This window comes from Myodes glareolus, chromosome 23 (assembly GCF_982192425.1).
Source record: "Myodes glareolus chromosome 23, mMyoGla1.1, whole genome shotgun sequence".
Classification (NCBI taxonomy): Eukaryota; Metazoa; Chordata; class Mammalia; order Rodentia; family Cricetidae; genus Myodes; species Myodes glareolus.
Genome location: NC_142048.1, coordinates 4732451 through 4754526, shown reverse-complemented (window position 1 = coordinate 4754526; position 22076 = coordinate 4732451). Strand labels below are relative to the sequence as shown.

The 22076-nt window shown below is 39.9% G+C and overlaps 1 protein-coding gene across 3 annotated transcripts in view; it reads right to left on the bottom strand.

The window, feature by feature from the left end:
* LOC125395707 (uncharacterized) overlaps positions 1-11208 on the bottom strand; it is a 51433-nt gene extending 40225 nt beyond the window's left edge. For all 3 annotated transcript variants that reach the window (XM_048427310.3, XM_048427311.3, XM_048427312.3), the window contains exon 1: positions 10809-11208. In XM_048427310.3, the coding sequence (XP_048283267.3) occupies positions 10809-11068 (260 nt within the window). In that variant the 5' untranslated portion in view covers positions 11069-11208. The remainder of the gene's footprint in view (positions 1-10808) is intronic.
* Positions 11209-22076: the final 10868 nt, after the last annotated feature.

Below are 22076 nucleotides of genomic sequence, written 5' to 3'. Positions count from 1 at the left end.
GACTAAACACAAACACTAGTTTAACTGAAAAACTCTGTTAATAGAAATTGTAAAACACAAACAAACAAATAAAAACCAAAAGCTAATTTGTATCTGAGTTTTGTCTCGAGATTGTAAAAATTCCTTTGTTATTCCTAATGGTTGTTGCTTCTTGCTATAAATAGGGGTATTTCCTGCATTGCTGGTTGGAATGCAGGCTGGTAAAGTCCCTTTAGATGTCAGTGTGGTGATTTCTCAGAAAATTAGGAAACAACCTTCCTCAAGACCCAGTAATACTACTTTTGGGTATATATCAAAGAACGCTCAATTGTGCCACAAGGGTATGTGCTCAACTATGTTCACAGCAGCATTGTTTGTCATAGCCAGAACCTAGAAACAACCTAAATGCCCCTCAACAGAAGAATGGATAAGGAAAATGTGGTACATTTACACAATGGAGTACTACACAGCAGAAAAAATAACATCTTGAATTTTGCAGGAAAATGGATGGAGCTAGAAAACATCATTTTGAGTGAGGTAACACAGACCCAGGCCCAGAAATACAATTATCACATGTACTCACTCATAAATGCTTTTTAAACATAAAGCAAAGGAAACCAGCTCACAAATCAAATCCCAGAGAACTTAGACAACAATGAGGACCCTAAGAGAGACACACATAGATCTAATCTACATGGGAAGTCGAAAAAGACAAGATCTCCTGAGTAAATTGGGAGCATGGGGACCTTGGGGGAGGGTTGAAGGGGAGGGGAGAGGCAGAGAGGGGAGCAGAGGAAAATGTAGAGCTCAATAAAATTCTATAAAAATGGGGGGAGTTCAGAAACCGTCCTTTGCCATAGCCTTACAAGTCAACTTTGGCTATTGTCTCTGCTAGATGATAAGCTTTTGGCCCCATGGAGATTTAGTTTTTTTTCAATTTTTTTCCCAGAATAAAATTATGGAAAAATTTAAAATTCTTTCCCAGAATAAAGTCTGCTTCTGTTTTAATAGGCCTTGGTGGTCTGTTCCCCATCTTTGCAAGACACCCATGGAGACAACATGAGCTGGGGTTGAGAAAGCATTGACCTTGACAATAGGCACCAGTCATATGTTAAAGAGAGGGCCACAAGTTCTCCTGATAGATAGTCCCCCTTTTTTAGCAAACAGGAACTTTCTTCAAGCCCCTGGGGAAAAGATATTTTAATCAAATTGACCTACGAAGCAAGTTGGTGTAGCTATTCTAATATCTAACAAAACAAACTTCAAAGTAAAATTAGTCAAAAAAGGTGGAGGACATTTCATATTCATCACAGGAAGAAAATCTATCAAGATGAAGTCTCTATTCTGAACATTTATACCCCAAATATAAATGCATCCACATTTTAAAAGAATATTATTGACATTTAAGTTACACATCAAACCATAAACATTGATGGGGCAGACTTCAGCACCCCACTCTCACCAGTGAACAGGACTGCCAGACAACAGAAGATTAAGGAAAATAACTGATGTTATCACTCAAATGGGCTTAACAGTTATCTACAGAACATTTCACGCAAACACAAAAGATAATACCTTCTTCTCAGCAACTCGTGGAACTTTCTCTAAAATTGACCACGTACTGGGTCACAAAGCAAATCCCAACAGATACAAAAAAATGAAATAACACCCTGTTATGTTATCAGATCATCATGGATTGATATTAGAAATCAACAACACCAATTACAGAAAGTCTACGAACTCACGGAAATGAACAATGCTTAACTGAATCACCCACTACTAGGTCAAGGAAGAAATAAGAAAGAAATTAAAGATTTCCTAGAATTCAGTGAAAATGAATGTACAAAATACTCAAACTTATGGGACAGTGTAAAAACGGTGCTAAGAGGAAAGTTCATAGCACTAAGTACCTACACGAAGAATTTGAAGAAATCCCACAGTAGTAACTTAAAAGCACACCTGAAAGCTCTAGAACAAAAAGAAACAAGCTCACCTAATAGGAGCAGGATTGCAGGAAATAATCAAACTCCAGGCTGAAATCAATAAAATAGTAAGCAAGAGAACAAAACAATGAATCAAAGAAGCAAAGGGTTGGTTCTTTAAGAAAATCAACTAGAGAGACAAATCCTTATCCAAACTAACCAAAAGGCAGAGAGAATATCCAAACAAACAAAATCAATAATGAAAAAAGGGACATTACAACAGACACTGAGGAAATCAAGAGACTTATTAAGTCATAAAAGCCTGTACGTCACACAATTGGAAAATCTAAAAGAAGCCAGACCGGCCAGCAGACGCCCTGGAAACGGAGCACAGACACCCTGCAACCCCCTAAACTATCTGGGTATTCAGCAGGGGATTCTCTCCCTGGCTACTACCTCTCTCTTCGTATCCCATCCCAGAGTGCTCCCAGGCACCCCTTCCCTTCTTCAGGGAAACAGGATTCCCCAACTCAGCCTGCTTTGGAGCTGAGGATCTGGGCAAATAGTGGGGAGTGCAAGGGTGCAGGAGTTCCTTTGTTTCTCTGAGCCTGCACTTTGCAAACTCACCCTTTTGTCTGTGAGGTTCCTGGCCAGCTAGTTGCCCTGATCCTGTAACAGAAGATACATCAGAGAGCAATTGAAGGAAGAGATGGGCAGGTGCCAATGCAAGAATTCCTCCAACAATCTGAAAAACAACATGATAACACCAGAACCCAGCAAACATACAACAGGAAGACTTGAACATCCTAATCCAGAAGAAGTAGAAAAAATTGACATTATGAAAGCGATAGAGTCCCTTAAACAGTAGATGAAAAACTCCCTTAAAGAAATGGATGAGAAGAATAACCAAAGAGTTTGACGAAATGAGTAAATCTCTAAAAGATACCCTAGGAAACCAAGAAAAAAACAATCAAACAGATAATGGAAACAGTTCAAGACTTGAAAACAAAAATGGAGGCAATGAAGAAAACACAAACCAGGGGACGGCTGGATATGGAAAATCTGGGTAAACGAACAGGGAATACAGAGACAAGCATAACCCACAGAATACAAGAGATAGAAGAATCTCAGATGCTGAAGATACCATAGAGAAAATAAATGCACTGATCAAGGAAAACAGCAAATCCAACAAATCATCCAGGAAATCTGGGACACAATAAAAAGACCAAACCTAAGAATAATAGGGGTAGAAGAAGGAGAAGAATTACAGCTGAAAGGCCCAGAAAATATATTCAACAAAATTATAGAAGAAAACTTTTCCAACCTAAAGAAAGATATTCCTATGAAGGTTCAAGAAGCATACAGAACACCGAATAGACTGAATCAAAAAAAAAAGATCCCCTCACCATATAATAATCAAAAGTCAAAGCATACAGAATAAAGAAAGAATATTAAGAGCTGCAAAGGAAAAAGGTCAAGTAACTTATAAAGGTAAACCTATCAGACTTATACCTGACTTCTCTATAGAAACCATGAAAGCCAGAAGGTCCTGGATAGATGTGCTGCAGACACTAAGCGACCATGGATGCAAGCCTAGACTACTATACCCAGCCAAGTTTTCATTCGATATCAATGGAGAAAACAAAATATTCCAGGATAAAAACAAATTTAAACACTATGTAGCCACAAATCCAGCCTTACAGAAAATAATAGAAGGAAAACCACAACCCAAGGAATCCAACAATGCCCACAATAACTCAGATATATAGCGACCCTTCACCAGCACAACTCATAGAAGGGAAACACACAAACTCTACCAGAAAAAAAGAAGAAAAAAATAACTGGAGTTAACAACCACTGGTCATTAATATCAATGGACTCAATTCACCTGTAAAAAGGCACAGGCTAAGAGATTGAATATGAAAACAGGATCCAACATTCTACTGTTTACAAGAAAGACACCTCAACCACAAAGACAGACATCTACTCAGAGTAAAGGGTTGGGAAAAGGGTTTTCAATCAAATGGACCTAAGAAACAACAGGTGTGGCCATACTAATTTCTAACAAAATTGACTTCAAACTAAAATCAATCAGAAGAGATGGTGATGGACATTTTATACTCATAACAGGAAAAATTCATCAGGACGAAGTCCCAATCCTGAATATCTATGCCCCTAATAGAAAAGCACCCACTTAAGTAAAAGAAACATTACTGGAGCTCAAGGCACACATCAAACCACACACACTAATAGTAGGAGACTTCAACACTCCTCTCTCACCAATGGACAGGTCAATCAGACAGAAACCTAACAGAGAAATAAGAGAACTAATGGAAGTAATGAATCAAATGGACTTAACAGACATCGATAGCACATTCCACCAAAATAGGAAAGAATATACCTTCTTCTCAGCATCTCATGGAACCTTCTCAAAAATTGAACACATACTTGGTAACAAAGCAAACTTCCACAGATACAAAAAAATATTAATAACCACCTGTATCTTATCATATCACCATAGAATAAAGTTAGAATTTAACAATAATTCTACCCCCAAAAGCCTACAAACTCATGGAAACTGAACAGTCAACTACTGAACCACCCATGGGTCAGGGAAGAAATAAAGAAAGAAATTAAAGTCTTCCTTGAAGTCAACGAAACTAAAGACACAGCATACCCAAACCTATGGGACACTATGAAAGCAGTGCTAAGAGGAAAGTTCATAGCTCTAAGTGCCCACATTAAAAAAACGGAGAAAGCTCACATTAAAGACTTAACAGCACACTTGAAAGTTCTAGAAAAAAAAAAAGAAGCAGACTCACCCAGGAGGAGTAGAAGACTGGAAATAATCAAACTGAGGGCTGAAATCAACAAAATAGAAACACAGAAAACAATCCAAAGAATCAATGAAACAAAGAGCTGGTTCTTTGAGAAAATCAACAAGATTGACAAACCTTTATCCAAAATAATCAAAAGGCAGAGAGAGAACACACAAATTAACAAGATCAGAAATGAAAAGGGGGACATAACAACAGACACTGAGGAAATTCAGAGAATCATTAGATCTTACTACAAAAGCTTATATGGCACAAAGTTGGAAAATGTGAAAGAAATGAACTTGTTTTTAGATAAGTACCATTTACCAAAATTAAATCAAGACCAGGCGAACCATTTAAATAGACCTAGAAGTCATGAGGAAATAGAAGCTGTCATAAAAAACCTCCCAACCAAAAAAAGTCCAGGACCAGATGGTTTTAATGCAGAATTTTATCAGAATTTCCAAGAAGAGCTGATACCTATACTCCCTAATGTGTTTCACATAATAGAATCAGAAAAGTCATTGCCAAACTCTTTTTATGAAGCTATAGTCACCCTGATTCCAAAACCACACAAAGACTCAACCAAGAAAGAGAATTACAGACTAATCTCACTCATGAACATTGACACAAAAATTCTCAATAAAATTCTGGCAAACAGAATCCAAGAACACATTAGAAAATTTATCCATTACGATCAAGTAGGCTTCATTCCAGAGATGCAGGGCTGGTTCAACATATGAAAATCTATCAATGTAATCCATCATATAAATAAACTGAAAGGAAAAAACATATGATCATTTCATTAGATGCGGAAAAATCATTTGACAAAATTCAACACCCCTTTATGATAAAGGTCTTGGAGAGATTAGGAATACACGGTTCATTCCTAAATATAATAAAAGCAATATACAGCAAGCCGACAACTAACATTAAATTAAATGGAAAGAAACTCAAAGCCATCCCACTAAAATCAGGAACAAAACAAGGCTGTCCACTCCCACCATATCTCTTCAATATAGTGCTTGAAGACAGCATAAGGAGATCAAGGGAATTCGAACTGGAAAGGAAGAAGTTAAACTTTCGTTATTTGCAGATGATATGATAGTGTACATAAGCGACCCCAAAAAATCTATCAAAGAACTCCTACAGCTGATAAACACCTTTAGTAATGTTGCATGATACAAGATCGACTCCAAAAAAATCAGTTGCCCTTATTTACACAAAATATAAAGAAGCAGAGAGGGAAATCAGAGAAGCACCACCTTTCACAATAACCACAAATAGCATAAAGTATCTTGGGGTAACTCTAACCAAGGAAGTGAAAGATTTATTTGACAAGAATTTTAAGTCTTTGAAGAAAGAAATTGAATAGGATACCAGAAAATGGAAGGAGCTCCCATGCTCTTGGATTGGGAGGATCAACATTGTAAAAATGGCAATTCTACCAAAAGCAATCTATAGATTCAATGCAATCCCCAACTAAATCCCAACAAAATTCTTCACCGACCTTGAGGGAACAATAATCAACTTTATATGGAAAAACAAAAAAACTAATCTTATACAATAAAGGAACTTCTGGAGGCATTACAATCCCTGACTTCAAACTCTATTACAGAGCTATAGTAATGAAAACAGCTTGGTATTGGCACAATAACAGAGATGTTGACCAATGAAATCAAATAGAAGACCCGGATATTAACCCACAAACCTATGAACACCTGATTTTCGACAAAGGAGCTAAAAGTATACAATGGAAGAAAGAAAGCATCTTCAACAAATGGTGCTGGCATAACTGAATGTCAACCAGTAGAAGAATGAAAATAGATCCATATCTATCACCATGCACAAAACTCAAGTCCAAATGGATTAAAGACCTCAATATTAATCTGACCACACTGAACCTGTTAGAAGAGAAAGTAGGGAATAGTCTACAATATATGGGCACAGGAGACCACTTCCTACGTAGAACCCCAGCAGCACAGACAATAAGAACAACAATGAATTATTGGAACCTCCTGAAACTGAGAAGCTTCTGTAAAGCAAAGGATGCTGTCATGGCAAGCTACTAATTGGGAGAAGATCTTCACCAACTCTGCAAGAGACAAAGATCTGATCTCCAAAATATATAAAGAACACAAGAAACTAGACTTTATAACTCTAATTAACCCATTTAAAAAATGGGGCACTGAACTGGAAGGAGAATTCTCAACAGAAGAAGTTCAAATGGCCAAAAGACATTTAAGGTCATGCTCAACCTCCTTAGTGATCAGGGAAATGGAAATCAAAACAACTTTGAGATGCCATCTTACACCTGTCAGAATGGCTAAAATCAAAAACACCAATGATAGCCTTTGCTGGAGAGGATGTGGAAATGCAAACTTGTACAACCACTTTGGAAAACAGTGTGGAGGTTTCTCAGGAAATTCGGGATCAACCTACCCCAGGATCCAGCAATACCACTCTTGGGAATATACCCAAGAGATGTCCTATCATACTACAAAAGCATTTGTTCAACTATGTTCATAGCAGCATTATTTGTAATAGCCAGAACCTGGAAAGAATCTAGATACCCTTCAATGAAAGAATGGATAAAGAAAGTGTGGAATATATACGCATTAGAGTACTACTCAGTGGTAAAAAACAATGAAATCTTGAACTTTGCATGCAAGTGGATGGAAATAGAAAACACTATCCTGAGTGAGGTAACCCAGACCCAAAAAGATGAATATGGTATGTGCTCACTCATAAGTGGATTCTAGCCATAATTAAAGGACATTGAGCCTATAATTCATTAAAGAAGCTAAATAAGAAGGTGAACTCAAAGAAAAACATATAGCTATCCTCCTGGATATTGGAAGTAGACAAGATTGCCTGTCAAAAATTGGGAGATTGGGGGTGGGGTGGGATGGGGATAAGGGGAGAGGGGAAGAGAGAAGTGAAAAGGGCAGGATGGGAAGAGCTTGGGGGAATGGGACAGTTGGGATGGAGAAAGTGTGGATATGGGAGCAGGGAAGTATATATCTTAATTAAGGGAGCTATTTTAGGGTTGGCAAGAGACTTGACTCTAGAGGATTTTCCAGGTGTCCAAGGAAATGTCCCCAGCTTGTTCCTTGGGCAGCTGAGGAGAGGGCGCCAGAATTGACCTTATCCTATAGCCACACTGATGAATATCTTGCATATCACCATAGAACCTTCATCTGGCGATGGATGGAGATAGAGACAGAGACCCACATTGGAGCACTGGACTGAGCTCCCAAAGTCCAAATGAGGAGCAGAGGAGGGAGAACATGAGCAAGGAAGTCAGAATGTGAGCGGTGCGCCCACCCACTGAGACAGCAGGGCTGATCTAATGGGAGCTCACCAAAGCCAGTTGGACTGGAACTGATGGGGCATGTGATCAAACCAGACTCTCTGAACGTGGCTGACAATGAGGGCTGACTGAGAAGCCAAGGACAATGGCACTAGGTTTTGATTCTACTGCATATACTGGCTTTGTGGGAGCCTAGTCTGTTTGGAAGCTCACCTTTCTAGACCTGGATGGAGGGTGGAGGACCTTGGACTTCCCACAGGGCAGGGAACCCTGACTGTTCTTTGGACTGGTGAGGGAGGGGGAGGGGGCTGGAGGAGGGAAAGGGAGAAGGGAGGAGGTGGAAATTTTTAACAAAAAATTTGCTGAAAAAAATCTATAAGAAATGAACAAAATTAAAAATAAAATTAAATCAAGACCACATAAAACTTTAAATAGCCCTATTACCCCTACAGAAATACAAGCAGTCATTAAAAGATTCAAAAAAAAAAAAAAGCCTAGAGCCAGACGGTTTCGGTGCAGAATTCAACTAAAATTTCAAAGAAGAGCTAATACCAATACTCCTCAAATTATTCTGTACAATAGAAACTGAAGGAGCATTGTTAAACTTTTTTATGAGGTGACAGTTACCCTGATACACACACCACACATCATGCAGTCTAGAAAGAGAATTACAGACAAATGTCCTTTATGAACATTGCTGCAAAAATACTCAATAAATAAATGCTGCTAAAACTAATCCATGAACTATCAAAAAAAAATCACATGAGCTCATGGGGACTCACCATCTCCAGCCTGACAACGAGGAAGCAGCATAGAACCAAACTAGGTCCTCTGTTGTATGACTGGGACAGACTGTGGAGCCACTGGAAGTGAAACCAGGATATGTCCCTACTGCTTGTGCTGGCTTTTTGCAACCCATTCTCTTTGGAGAGATACCTTGCTCAGCATAGATACAGTGGGGGAGGGCCTTGATCCTGCCTCAAAGCAATGTGCTAGACTTTGTTAGCTTCCATAGGAAACCCTGCACTCTCCGAGGAGTGCATGGGGTGGGGTAGGATAGAGAGAAAGTGGAGAGAGTGGAAGGAGGGAAGGGAGTGGGAACTGGGATTGATATTATAAAATGAGAAAAGATAGTTTTACAATATGTAAATAAATTTTAAAGAATCATCCTCCATGATCAAGGAGGCTTCAACCCAGAGTTGCAGGGATGGGAGGCTCCTGAGAGACAGTAGAATGTGTATGGTGTATAGTAGATATCTAAATAGTGTGTAGAATAAATAGACTGACAGAATGGATCAATACAGGGGGAAAATTCAGGGCTTTAAAGAAAGCACTAATAAAGCAAAAGTATTTTGGAAACAGTAATTTATTCTTCTACCATGTATTTTTATGAAGATCCACCTTAAAAGACTAAGGAACCCCTCAGATCTACACTAATGAGTAAGGAAGCATGTGGACTCTGTAAAAATTGCTGTTGTGTGACATTGGTGCCCCTTGGTAACCTAGCATGAAATAAGAACAAAAGAGGGGCTGGCCCAATGGTTCAGTTGGTAAGGTACTTGTTCTGTAATCCTGAGGACCTGAGCTCAGAATCCCCAGCACCATGAAACACTAGTTCTACAGCTGTGGAGACAGGATAATCCCAGAGTTTACTTACTTGCCTGCAAGTCTAGATAAATCAGTAAGCTCTGGAACAGTAAATCAAATATAATGGGGAGGAGTGTGAATGAGAGAACCTGCCTCAAAAACTGAGGTGTGGGGACCACAGGGTGGCTCAGCAAGTTCCCACAAGGAGGTCCAGTCCCCAGAATCCACAACGTGGCAGAACATAACTGCCAAATATTGTCTCTGACCTCCAAGTATGCAAGCATGTGTGTGTGTTCACATACACGCATGAATACATGCGTGCGCACACACACATTCACACACAATTTTAGTGAGATAAAAAGCAATGGGGAAAGACCTGTAAGCCTCCAGTCTTCACATCTGTAAACACACACACACACACACACACACACACACACACTACATACTACACACACCTCACATCAAGGGAGGAGAGCTGAACCTAGTCACTGTCCCTGTTCAAAATTTCCTCATGAGATCCTTAAGTAAACATGGGTCACACTGATGTGAGATTTTTTGGCAACTTTGTTTAGCCTTAATGTTGATGTCATATAGGAAAATCTATCTCATGATACAATTTTCTGCAATATATAATTTAGAATTAAAAACATGTATAGTAAAAGCTAGAGAGATGGCTTGATGGTAAGGAACTCTAACTTTTCTTACAGAGGACTTGGGTTTGATTCTTACCACCGACTTGGCAGTTCACATCCATTCATAACTCCAGTGGATCCAACGCAACACATGTGGTGCAAAAAAAATTGCATACAAGCACAACACTCATATACAGAAGTCTAAAATGTCTTTAAATATATACTTAATAAATTAAATTAAATGTATATAGTCTTACTAGCTAAATCACTTTAAAATGTCCGATAAAAATTCTCTAAAAGAGGCAATGTAAAAGGATTCAAGAACCAACTGTTTTGCTTCCCTTACAGAAAGGCCAAAAGCAAGACCCTTCCAAGGTGTGCAAACTCCAGATGCTTAAGGACCTAAGGCCGGCAGAAAACCCAATAGACTCAGTGAAAGCAGAAGTAAACCCTTTCTTCTCCACTCCCTTAGGAAGGAACCCTGGAAGGTGATGCTTCTCCCTGACTGGCCTTACTGGCCATGTCCCTCCTGCCCATCTCCCAGCACAAGCTCTCTCACCTTCTTCTGCTGTCCTGATTATCCACTTGGTATTTACCGGAGGTGATCAAGGGATCCACTGTAGACAAATAACCTGTGCTGGACGCCCTTTCGAACAGTTTCTCGGGTATATACGGGATGAAGGATTTAGGACATTGCTCGATTTGTTCCTCAAGGCACCCATAGCCCAGGCTAAAGGCCCTCATGTGGGCATACCAGTGTGCCTGCCCTGAAGAACTCGGTGTTTGTGTCTGGGCATCATAATCAGTGTCTTCCTGCATGGTTCAGGCCCAGGGCCGCCAAGGCCCTTCCTGCCCTCCCTATCCGCCCCCTTTTGCCACCCACTTCCCCCCAAAACCCACACTGAATCTTAGAAACACAGACAAGTTATCCCAACTGCGCCACAAGAACGTCCTGCCAGGACAAGTCCCTGGTTCAGTTTGAGAAGAATCCTTCTTTGTCTCCTAGCAACGAGGATGCACGCATGCTCGCGAGTGCACGCATTCACAACGAAATGGAATGCATGTGTCTGGCTCAGACTCCAGAAACAGGAACCTGGCCTGCCTTGCACGGTTCACCTGTAAACCCCTGACAATTGCAGCTCTGAAACTGACCTACCTGTCTGACCTCCAAAGGCCAAACACTGAAGGGAACTGTGTGATGGTTCAGTTCCTTCCCAGCCCTGCTGTGCTCATGAGCTCAGTAGGCCCTGTGCCTGGAACCGTTTCTAATGATTAGTTAAAATTTTCTGTTCCTCAGCTCTTGGCTGTGTTCACAATTTTTAAAATTCTGCAAGCACAGACCATATAAGAAGGCTGTGACACTTCTGCCCTAAGATTCTCCCCTAATGTTTTCTTTCTTTGGGGATGATATTTAGAATGATACTTTAAAATTAAATAGTGTCTAAAACTTATGAGTGAGTACATATGATATTTGTCTTTCTGGATCTAGTTTACCTCACTCAATATAAAGAAAACCAGCCTATACTTCACAATCCCGGAGAACATAGACAACAATGTTGACCCAAAGAGAGACAGACGTGAATCTAATCTACATGGGAAGTAGAAAAAGATAAGATCTCTTGAGTAAATTGGGAGCATGGGGACACTGCGAGAGGGTTGAAGGGGAGGGGAGAGGTAGGAAGGGGAGCAGAGAAAATGTAGAGCTCAATAAAATCAATAAAAAAAACTAGATAGTGTACAGAAACACAATTGATATAACTGTCTTAATTTCATATCCTACAACACTGCTGAATAAGGTTCTTAAGAGCAGGTTCAAAGTCCAATCTCCCAGATCCTCTGCAGAGGTGAGCCAAAGTGGAAGAGAGGAAAATGATCCTCTTTGTCTTGTGGAAACTGCAGCTCTTAGCTGTAGCTGGGAAGGCACAGAGATGATGGAAAGGACTGTCCTCTGTGAGCTTTGGCTCGGATTGTGAGTTCTGAGGACTCAGCATCACACAGAAATGCTTGTTGAGCACACACCACCCAAGTAGTGGTTTCAGCATTTATTCACAAATGAATTATTTAAAAAGCAGCTTGAAAAGTTGAAGCTGTGGTGGCTTCTAGAGTCCTGAGATGGATACTGAGAGGCTGGGACACTGAGATGGATACTGAGAGGCTGGGACAAATTCATTATCTACCACACCAACCGCTTGGGAGAGAATATCAGTCTCTACGAAATGTCCGCAAACTGTCGTGACAGAGACAAGGTCGGGTTGCTCTAGTGGCATGGAGGACGATTGAAACAGGAACCCTAGCCTCGTGAACGTGAACTAGGAAACCATCAGTCACTGCAACCATCGGAACAAAGCACATGGAAGGTCCACCGTGCACCGTCTCCCTGTGTGTATTTGTATTCGGTCATGGGGTTGCTGCTGTTTTAATCAGGGCTAAGCTCTCCCCATGTCTTCAACATAAGAAAAACTGTAAGGAAAGCAGGTGTCAATCATAACTCGTGAAACACAAATTTCATCTTTCTGAAGTCTTCTATGCAGGATACATTAGAAAGTCAGAATGAGAACTCAGAATATTTAGCAAATGGGTTTTCACATGAATGTTAGAATGATTTCATATTTCACAGTGACGCAATATCTTAAAAGAGGCAACACTGACAGCTAAGAGTCTGTACAGGGCATTGCCATGAGAAAGGGATGGGTGTGTATAAGACGTAAAATGTGGATGGGTGTGTACAACAGGTGAGAGTTGGATGGGTGTGCACTGCAGGTGAGATGTGGATAAAAGTGTGCACTGCAGGTGAAATGTGAACAGGTGTGCACTGCGGTGAGATGCTGACAGGTGTGCACTACAGGTGTGATGTGGATGGGTGTGCACTGCAGGTGGGATGTGGAGGGGTGTGCACTGGAGGTAAGATGTGGACAGGTATGCACTGCAGGTGTGATGTGAATGGGTTTGTACTGTGGACAGGTGTACACTTCAGGGGTTCCCATCTAAGTAACCCAAGAAAAGTAAGATGTTGTTTTTTATCAAAATAGCTATTAGCCAGATCAATAGTAAATTACAGCTATATTCTTTCTTAATTTGTTTATTAATATATCTGGAATATTATTAAGAAACTTCAAGTCTGGAACTACATGGTCTGAAAAGACTTGGGCTTATTTAATTTGACTCTAGGTATATGTGATGCATTTGTAAAAAATAGACAAAGATCTTTTGCCTCCCATCTTATATGTGTCCTCTGTCATTGCAAATGGCACTTGCTATAGAATGGACTTTTCTTTCAATTTTATAACAATGCAACATATTTTGCATGTAAATATCATTATATAGTAAAATACCACTAATGTGTGTTTTGTCACTAAAAAGATACAGTACCATTCACTTCCATTTTTTTATTTTATTCTTAATTATCAATCAACACTTTCCTACATTTTGTCCAAGCAGACTGTATCTTCATACTCAGTCAACTCTCTCCTTAATCATCTCCTAGGTTAAGGTGTCTATGTTGGGTCACAAAATTTTATGCTAGACTCACCCAATATTTTCTGAATAATTAATCCTATTCCTTCAGTTTTCCTAGGGACTAAACACAGAGCTTTGTGAGTGTTCTAGATAATTGCTCTCTCCCTATTAGTTGTATCTCCAACACCATTTTTAATTTTATTTTTTTTAATTAGCATGGAATATGATGATACATTGTTTACATCCTACAAAAGTGATTTTCAGAGCAATATGTAACAGCAGGAAGATGGTTGAGAAAATAATAACTTTCTGTTGTACATAGAACTGACCCTACCATCCTGGTCCATTGAGGCCCAGTAGGTTCTGTAACAATGGAAACAACACTCTTGAGAGTTCACACTGTGAACAGCTCTCAGCGGTGTCTTTTATACAGACCTTGTCACTGACAAGCAGACGAGGTAAAGAATACTCTGGAATCTAGATGAAACCAAATGAGAATATGCCATTTAAAATGTTTTAAAAACTTAGATTTTTCTCAACAGTGAGACATGTCTGCTTCTGGAAGCAACAATTAGTTCAGAGAGGTTGATAGGCATTGAAGAAACTTGTTATGGAATTTGCCTTCAGTATGACAAAGCTAGCCATTTGGGCAAGAAACTGCCCTTGCCTGGACTGCTTGATGGTAGCTGTATGAACTGGACATGCAGGAACCCCAAAAAAGTAATTGCTGAACTTTCCAAAAGATGGGATAGTCCTTCAGGGTTCCTGCTTCACAAAAGAAACAGCCAGACATTCTGCAGGTTGTAGAAGAAAGCAACAGATGAACTTTACTAGTGCAAGGCAGAACAGATCTTCAAATTTCCTGATTCACTGAAAAGTTCACCAGATATTATTGGGCTATAGGTTGAAGATAGATGTCCCAACATTACAAAAAACTTTGAATGACTCTCCAGGGCAAGATGTCTCTGTCATTTCTAGAACATTGGAAGTTGCTTACAATGCACTTCCTGTTTACTTAAGTAATGTTATATCTTTCTAGGATCTTTGATGGAGTTGGAGACAGATAATTATAGTCATAGTTTTTCTTAGTTATAATAAAAGAAAAATTAGATATAAAACTTTAGACTCACAAAAATAAAACAGATGATAGAATATTTTCTTTAATTTTGCCAAATACAAATAGATTAAATATTGTAATTCTTGCCTGATACCTGTTTTGTTAAATGTAGTTTTACAATATTAAATTTAAAACCTTCCTTTTAATTTAGACAGAAGAGGGAGATGCTGTGGGATTCCACTGTATACACTGTGAATACGTTTTGTTGCCATTGGTTAATAGAGAAGCTTCTTTTGGCCAACACCTTATAATATAGCCAGGATGGAAGAGAAATAAAAAGAAAGTAGGCAGCATCTAGTAGATGCCATGGAGTTACCAGAAGAAACAGACACTCTCTACCACTCGCTCTACCACCACCACCTCCACCACCACCATCAGCACCTCAACTACCTCCACCACTACCTCTACCACCACCATCACCTTCACCACCTCTACCACCACCACCACCACCTCCACCTCTACCACCATCACCACCAACTCAAGACCCCTAGATCTGGCCACCTAGTCTGTGCATGCTGCGGAGAGGGATGGAGGCAGCCCAGTCAGCCCTCTGCTCTTCACAGCTGAAGAGACCTGGGCTGCAGGGAAGCAAGGCAGGATCTAACAGACTTCACATCTGCTATCTTTAAAACAGCTCTGTCTTTAAGCACCAGAACCACGATCAACAGCCTAACTAATATGATTTTTACCCTGTTGAGGATGGGAGAGGGGCAAAGCCTGTGAGAGCTGCCCTGACCTCAACATTTATTGATGTCCTGCAAAAGTTTGCTTATTATCAAGTCAGTAGAGCTAAGGTTTTTCTAATGATGCTGAGTTCTCAAAGATGATCTTTTAGTGACTTGTTAACTCACTGTGGAGCTCGTGAGTTACAAATGATCTTTTGCTGACAGGGTTGTCTTCTTTTATGCTGCATTTCATGGGTCAGTGATATGATCTCCTTGTATATAAACTAAACTTAATATGCATGATAATTGTGTCCCCCTTTGGCATATTCCTTGGATATTCATTTCACTTTCTTGAAAGATGGATTCATTTATCCCATGGTAATATCAATTCCCTTTAGGTGAAGCTGGCAGGAAAACTTCAGCTCCTGCCTCTTTCTCCAGAATTTTGGGTTATAAATGTGTAATCACACACAAAGCTAGCTTGGCATGTGTTGTTTTTATTTTAGTTTTTTTTTGTATTTCTAATTAAGTTTTTGTTTTCTGGGGTTTTTTTGCTTTGCTTGGTTTGGTTTGTTTTGGGGTGAGGAATTGGTTTTGGTGTTTTTGAGACAGGGTAGCACTAACTGTCCTGAAACTTGCTATGTAAACCAGGTTGACCTTAAACTCACAGAGATCACCCTGCATCTGTCTGCCTAGTGCTAGGATTAAAGGTGTGCACCACCACACTCTTCTAGTTTTTAATTACATTCCTATTTAGTGTGTGTGCACAGGGACAGGTATGTGTGTCTGTGTGTTTGGGCATGTCTGTGCCATAGAGAGGTGAGAGGACAATTTGCAGGAGTCAGTTCTTTGTGTCCAAGGTGTAAAGTCTGGCAATAGATCCAGGAGGTCAGGGCTGGCCACAGGTGTCTCTACACTGCGCCTCACACCAACCCCTGTTATGTTTTTATTTATGGTTCAATCTGTGCAACCTTAGAAACAGAGATAGAGGGAGCGCTGTCTTTGGTGTGCCATAGGGTAAATTCTAGATTTCTGGAGAATGTTGGGCTTCAGGCCTCATCTAATGTGACCAGCTGTGCGCTAAAGATGGTCTAGGCTCTTGCATCGCTAGCAACTGATAATTATTATCTTATCAATTATAATCCTCCAGAGTGTCCTCAGGGACCTCCCTGTGATCTATTAAGTCCTTAGCACTTCTGTAGAAATAACAGCTCCATTGTCCATCCAAATCCTATAATGTCCTTTGTAAGACAATGAAGTGCACCATTGGATTTGGGGTGGGCTGGGTGCTTGAGTTCTGAGGCACAGCCATCTCTCCATTGGGCATGAGTACATAGTGGACTGTGCACACTAATGACTCTGGGCAAGGAGGGAGCACAGGAAGTGCCTACTGGATTACAAAAAGACAGCAGTGCCAACCCTGCCAGGCAGGAACAAATTCTGCTTATAAGCAAAATTCTCATGCATAGGTCTGTGCCTTGCTGAGTTAGGCCTGGGACAGGTTGTAGGTCTCATTCTGGACTTTCTAACCAATCTGGGCCTCTATACATGCTGTCCAATCAGGAGCTCTGAAGGGAGTAGGAGGTGAGCTCTTCCCAGCTGCCCTGCTGAGAGCCTCAGGGATGCTGAAAGCCCAAATGGGCCACTGCTGCCCCTTGCTGTGCGGCCAGCTGGGCAGCTGCCCTATGGTGAGCATGAGACTATGGTCCTCCGTCGGGGAGGATGATCAGCAGAACCACAGGAGCCTGTGTGCTAGGTCCTCCCCGCGCTGGGGAACCGAGGACGCCGGTCTGGGCGGAGTCGCTGACCCCTTGAGGACGTCTGTGGACACCTCTCCCATGCACGTTCTTTTGTGCGCAGACTGTGACAGCTTACAGCTAATGTCCCCAAAAGCGGCATTGCATGTGGCCAGCGGCAGCTCTGGGATAGGGGCTGTCCTGGAAGGCCCCAGGGTCGGACAGGGAGGACAAACGTGGAGCCACACTCAAGGGTCCGCAGAGTGGAGGATTTCTGCAGTGAGACAGATGTGAGGTCATGGGACAACTTATGAAATGATTGCTCTCCTTCCGTGGTTCACCAACCGACCTCAGGCTGTCTGGTTTGTGTTGCAAGGGCTCCTATGTACCAGCTGAGCCATGTCGCAGTTAGTAAGCTTTCTTTTTCTTCACCAGCTTCTCCTCCTCCCCTTTCCTTTTCTTCTTTTTTAAATAAATCCCTCTCCTCAAAGCTAGACATTGAATGCAGGAGCTTGAGCATGCTGGGTAAATGTGCACTCCTTAGGCCCATCTGCAGCTCTATCCTACCCTAATGATAATTCTTTAAAGTTAGTTATTGAACTGTGAACCGTGAATCCCTTGAGTCTGCTTTACTCTTTCCCACAGCTGTTCCTGTATTCTAACTTCCTTGCAAGTCCATTGATTTCTGAAGCAGTTTTCAAATCTGAAAAGGTTGGCCACTGGGGTTCCTTAAAAATGATCTTGAGTTTATAGATCATAAAGTTTATTATCAATTACTAATAGGTTTGTAACCCATTAACACAAGGTGATTTTTATTTTCCTTAAAACTTTAGGTTTTTGTCCTGCAAGATACTTCAGTTGGTGGGGGTGCTTTCTGCCAGTCATGGAGACCTGATGTGAGACCTTGAAATTCAGGTGGTGGAAGGAGAGAAACAAACTTCGTAAGTTGTTTTTTGATCTCCTATCCTTTGATTGCTATTCATGACCATGGCACAGGTATGGGCACATAGATATACAAATAGAAATAAGTAAAGATAGATAGATAGATAGATAGATAGATAGATAGATAGATAGATAGATAGATAGATAGATAGATAGATGGATGATGGATGGATGGATGGATGGATGGATAATCGGGCTCTTTTAAATAAGCTTTCATTGTTTTCAGCTATAACTTATCCTATTTTGTTGAATTTAGTTTAGTGTATTTTTGGGCAAAAATGGATTTGTTTTCTTAATTGCATTTTCAAGTATTATATCGTAGGTGTATAGAAGTATAATTGAGTTTTGTACATTTTGTTTCTCAATATTGGTGAGCACATCCTCGTCCTGGTTGCCATGACATTACACAAATTAACTTCCTACCGTCTGTGCTCATGTGATGCATTTTCAGTTCCTTTGCTTCAAATCACCATTTGGAATTATTTGGGGTCCAGGACACTACCTTCATGTATGAGAAAGAAAAGAGGCAGACATTTCCCAGTATCTCACAGGAGCTTCTGTGGGTGCCAGTGACCCATGGAGGTGGGCCTTGTAGCTTGAATGCACTTGAAGCTGTGCTCTATCTGATTTTATAAAGGAACGTGTCTTTTATTCTATGGGAAGATTTTTCAGGTAGACTCAGGTCTCCTGGATTAATACAAGGAGATGAGCCCAAAGGCTGAGGTGGGCTTTGGCCTGGCAGTCAGTGACGCACTTGATGGTCTGCCCCACTGGTACAGCATTGAGAGCATGGAACGAGCCTTTGAATCTCACAAGAGGTGTGTGCAGAGCAAGGATACATCTCAGAGAACTGAACAAGGTTGACACAAGTTATAATTTTGTGAGTGATGTGGGATTTATTTGGTGTTTTTTTTTTTACAAAATGAAATATAAGATAAAACAAAACCCATCAGATCAAGGTCAATCAAGGCAATGTTGTCAAGGATCCTCCAGGTTAGGTTTTGGCAGAAAGGTGAATGGCAAGATTTAAAATTTGAAACGTTTTTGTTTTAGATTTATTTGTTTCGAATTCCTTTTTTTAATTTGTTTTTTATATGTTGACAAGAAGGAATAAAATTATCTTTATTGAGAGATTATATGTAGAAAATGAAACTATCAGCAAAAACTATTCTAAACTAATAAATTATTATAAGCAAGACTGCAGGACAAAATTTAATACTCTAAGAGTCTCTTCCCTATACACTGGCACTTAAAAAATAGAACTTGTAATTGAAAAATGCGTATTACTATTAGTATTAGCAGCCACTAAAAATGAAATATTAAAGTATAATTCTACTATATACATGTCATTATGTATACATATGTATATGCACAGATATGACAAAAATATTATACTTATTCAAGCATATCAGTGGAAAGATGCACCATGTTCATTGATAGAAAACTTGCATTTACCAGTAATCCAGTTCTTACCATTGTCATTGATTAGTTCAGTTCTTTCCTAACCCAAATCCTCTCAAGATATCTTTTTTTTCTGTTGATGTCTGTACTTTTTCTCTTTTTTTAAAAAAAATGATTTTTATTGAGCTTTACATTTTTCTCTGCTCCCTTTTGTGCTTCTCCCCTTTCCCCTTCAAGACCCGCCCAAGGTCCACATGCTCCCAATTTACTCAGGAGATCTTGTCTTTTTCAACTTCCCATGTAGATTAGATCGATGTAAGTCTCTTTTAGTATCCTCATGGTTGTCAAAGTTCTCTGGGATTGTGGGTTTTAGGCTGGTTTTCTTTGCTTTATGTTTAAAAACCACCTACGAGTGAGTACATGTGATAACTGTCTGTGTCTGGGTTACCTCACTCAAAATAATGTTGTCTAGCTCCATCCATTTCCCTGAAAAGTTCAAGATGTCGTTATTTTTTCTACTGTGTAGTATTCCATTGTGTAAATGTACCACATTTTCCTTATCCATTATTCAGTTGATGGGCATTTAGGCTGTTTAAAGGTTCTGGCTATGACAAACAAAGCTGCTATGAACATAGTTGAGCACATATCCTTGTGGCACGATTGAGCATCCTTTGGATATATATACCCAAAAGTGGTATTACTGGGTCTTGAGGAAAGTTGTTTCTTAATTTTCTGAGAAATCACCACACTGGCATCCAAAGGGGTTGTACCAGCTTGCATTCCCACCAGCAATGCAGAAGTGTTCCCTTTTTCCCACAACCTCTCCAGGATAAGTTGTCATCAGTGTTTTTGATCTTGGCCATTCTTACAGGTGTAAGATGAAGTCTCAGAGTTGTTTTGATTTGCATTTCTCTGATGACTAAGGATATTGAACATTTCCTTAACTGTCTTTCAGCCATTTTAGATTCCTCTATTGAGAGTTCCCTGTTTAGGTCTGTACTCCATTTTTTTTTATTGAATTATGTTTTCTTTCGATGACCAATTTCTTGAGTTCTTCGTATATTTTGGAGATCAGACCTCTGTCTGATGTGGGATTAGTGAAGATCTTTTCTCATTCCGTAGGTTGTCGCTTTGTCTTGTTGACCGTGTCCTTTGCTTTAGAGAAGCTTTTAAGTTTTAGGAGGTCCCATTTATTAATTGTTTCTCTCAGTGTCTGTGCTGCTCAGGTTATATTTAGGAAGTGGTCTCATGTGCCCATGCGTTCAAGTGTATTTCCCACTTTCTCTTCTATAAGGTTCAGTGGGTCTGGACTATGTTGAGGTCTTAGATCGATCTGGAGTTGAATTTTGTGCATGGTGATAGATATGGGTCTATTTTCATTCTTCTACATGTTGATATCTAGTCATGCCAGCAGCACCATTTATTATTTTTGCTTCTTTGTCAAAATAAGATGTTCAAAAGAGTGTGGATTCATATCCGGGTCTTCTATTCAGTTCCATTGGTCCTCCTGTCTGTTCTTATGCCAATACCAGGCTGTTTTCAGTACTATAGCTCTGTAGTAAAGTTTGAAGTCAGGGATTGTGATATTTCCAGAAGTTCTTTTATTGTACAGAATTGTTTAGGCTATCCTGGGTTTTTTTGCTTTTCCATATGAAGTTGAGTACCATTCTTTTGAGTTCTGTGAAGAATTTTGCTGGGATTTTTCTGGGCATTGCATTGAATCTATAGATTGTTTGTGGTAAGATTGCTATTTTTACTATGTTAATTCTACCTACCCAAAATCATGGGAGATCTTTCCATTTTCTGGTGTCTTCTTCAATTTCTTTCTTCAAAGATTTAAAATTCTTGTCATACAAGTCTTCCATTTGTTTGGTTAGAGCTACTCCAACATATTTTGTTATTTGTGGCTATTATGAAGGGTGATGTTTCTCTGATTTCCTTCCCAGCCCTGTTATCTTCTGTGTACAGGAGGACTACTGACTTTTTTTGAGTTAATCTCTTATCCTGCTAGATTACTGAAAGTGTTTATGAGTTGTAGAAGTTCCTTGGTAGAATTTTTAGGATCTCTTATGTAAACTATCATATCATCAGCTAACAGTGAGAGTTTGACTTCTTTTTTCTGATTTGTATTCTTTTGATCTCCTTTTGTGTCTTATTGTTCTAGGTAGGACCTCAAGAACTATATTAAATAGATATGGAGAGACTGGACAACCTTGTCTTGTTCCTGTGGAATCACTGGGAGTTTCTCTTCATTTAGTTTGATGTTAGCTGTTGGCTTGCTGTGTATTGCCTTTATTATGTTTAGGCATGTTCCTTGTATCCCTGCTTTCTCCAAGATCTTTACCATGAAGGGATGTTGAATTTTGTCAAAAGCTTTTTCCGCATCTAATGAGAAGATCATGTGGGTTTTATTTTTTATTTTTTTATATGGTGGATTACATTGACAGATTTTCATATGTTGTAACATCCCTGCATCTCTGAAATGAAGTCAACTTGATTATGGTGGATGA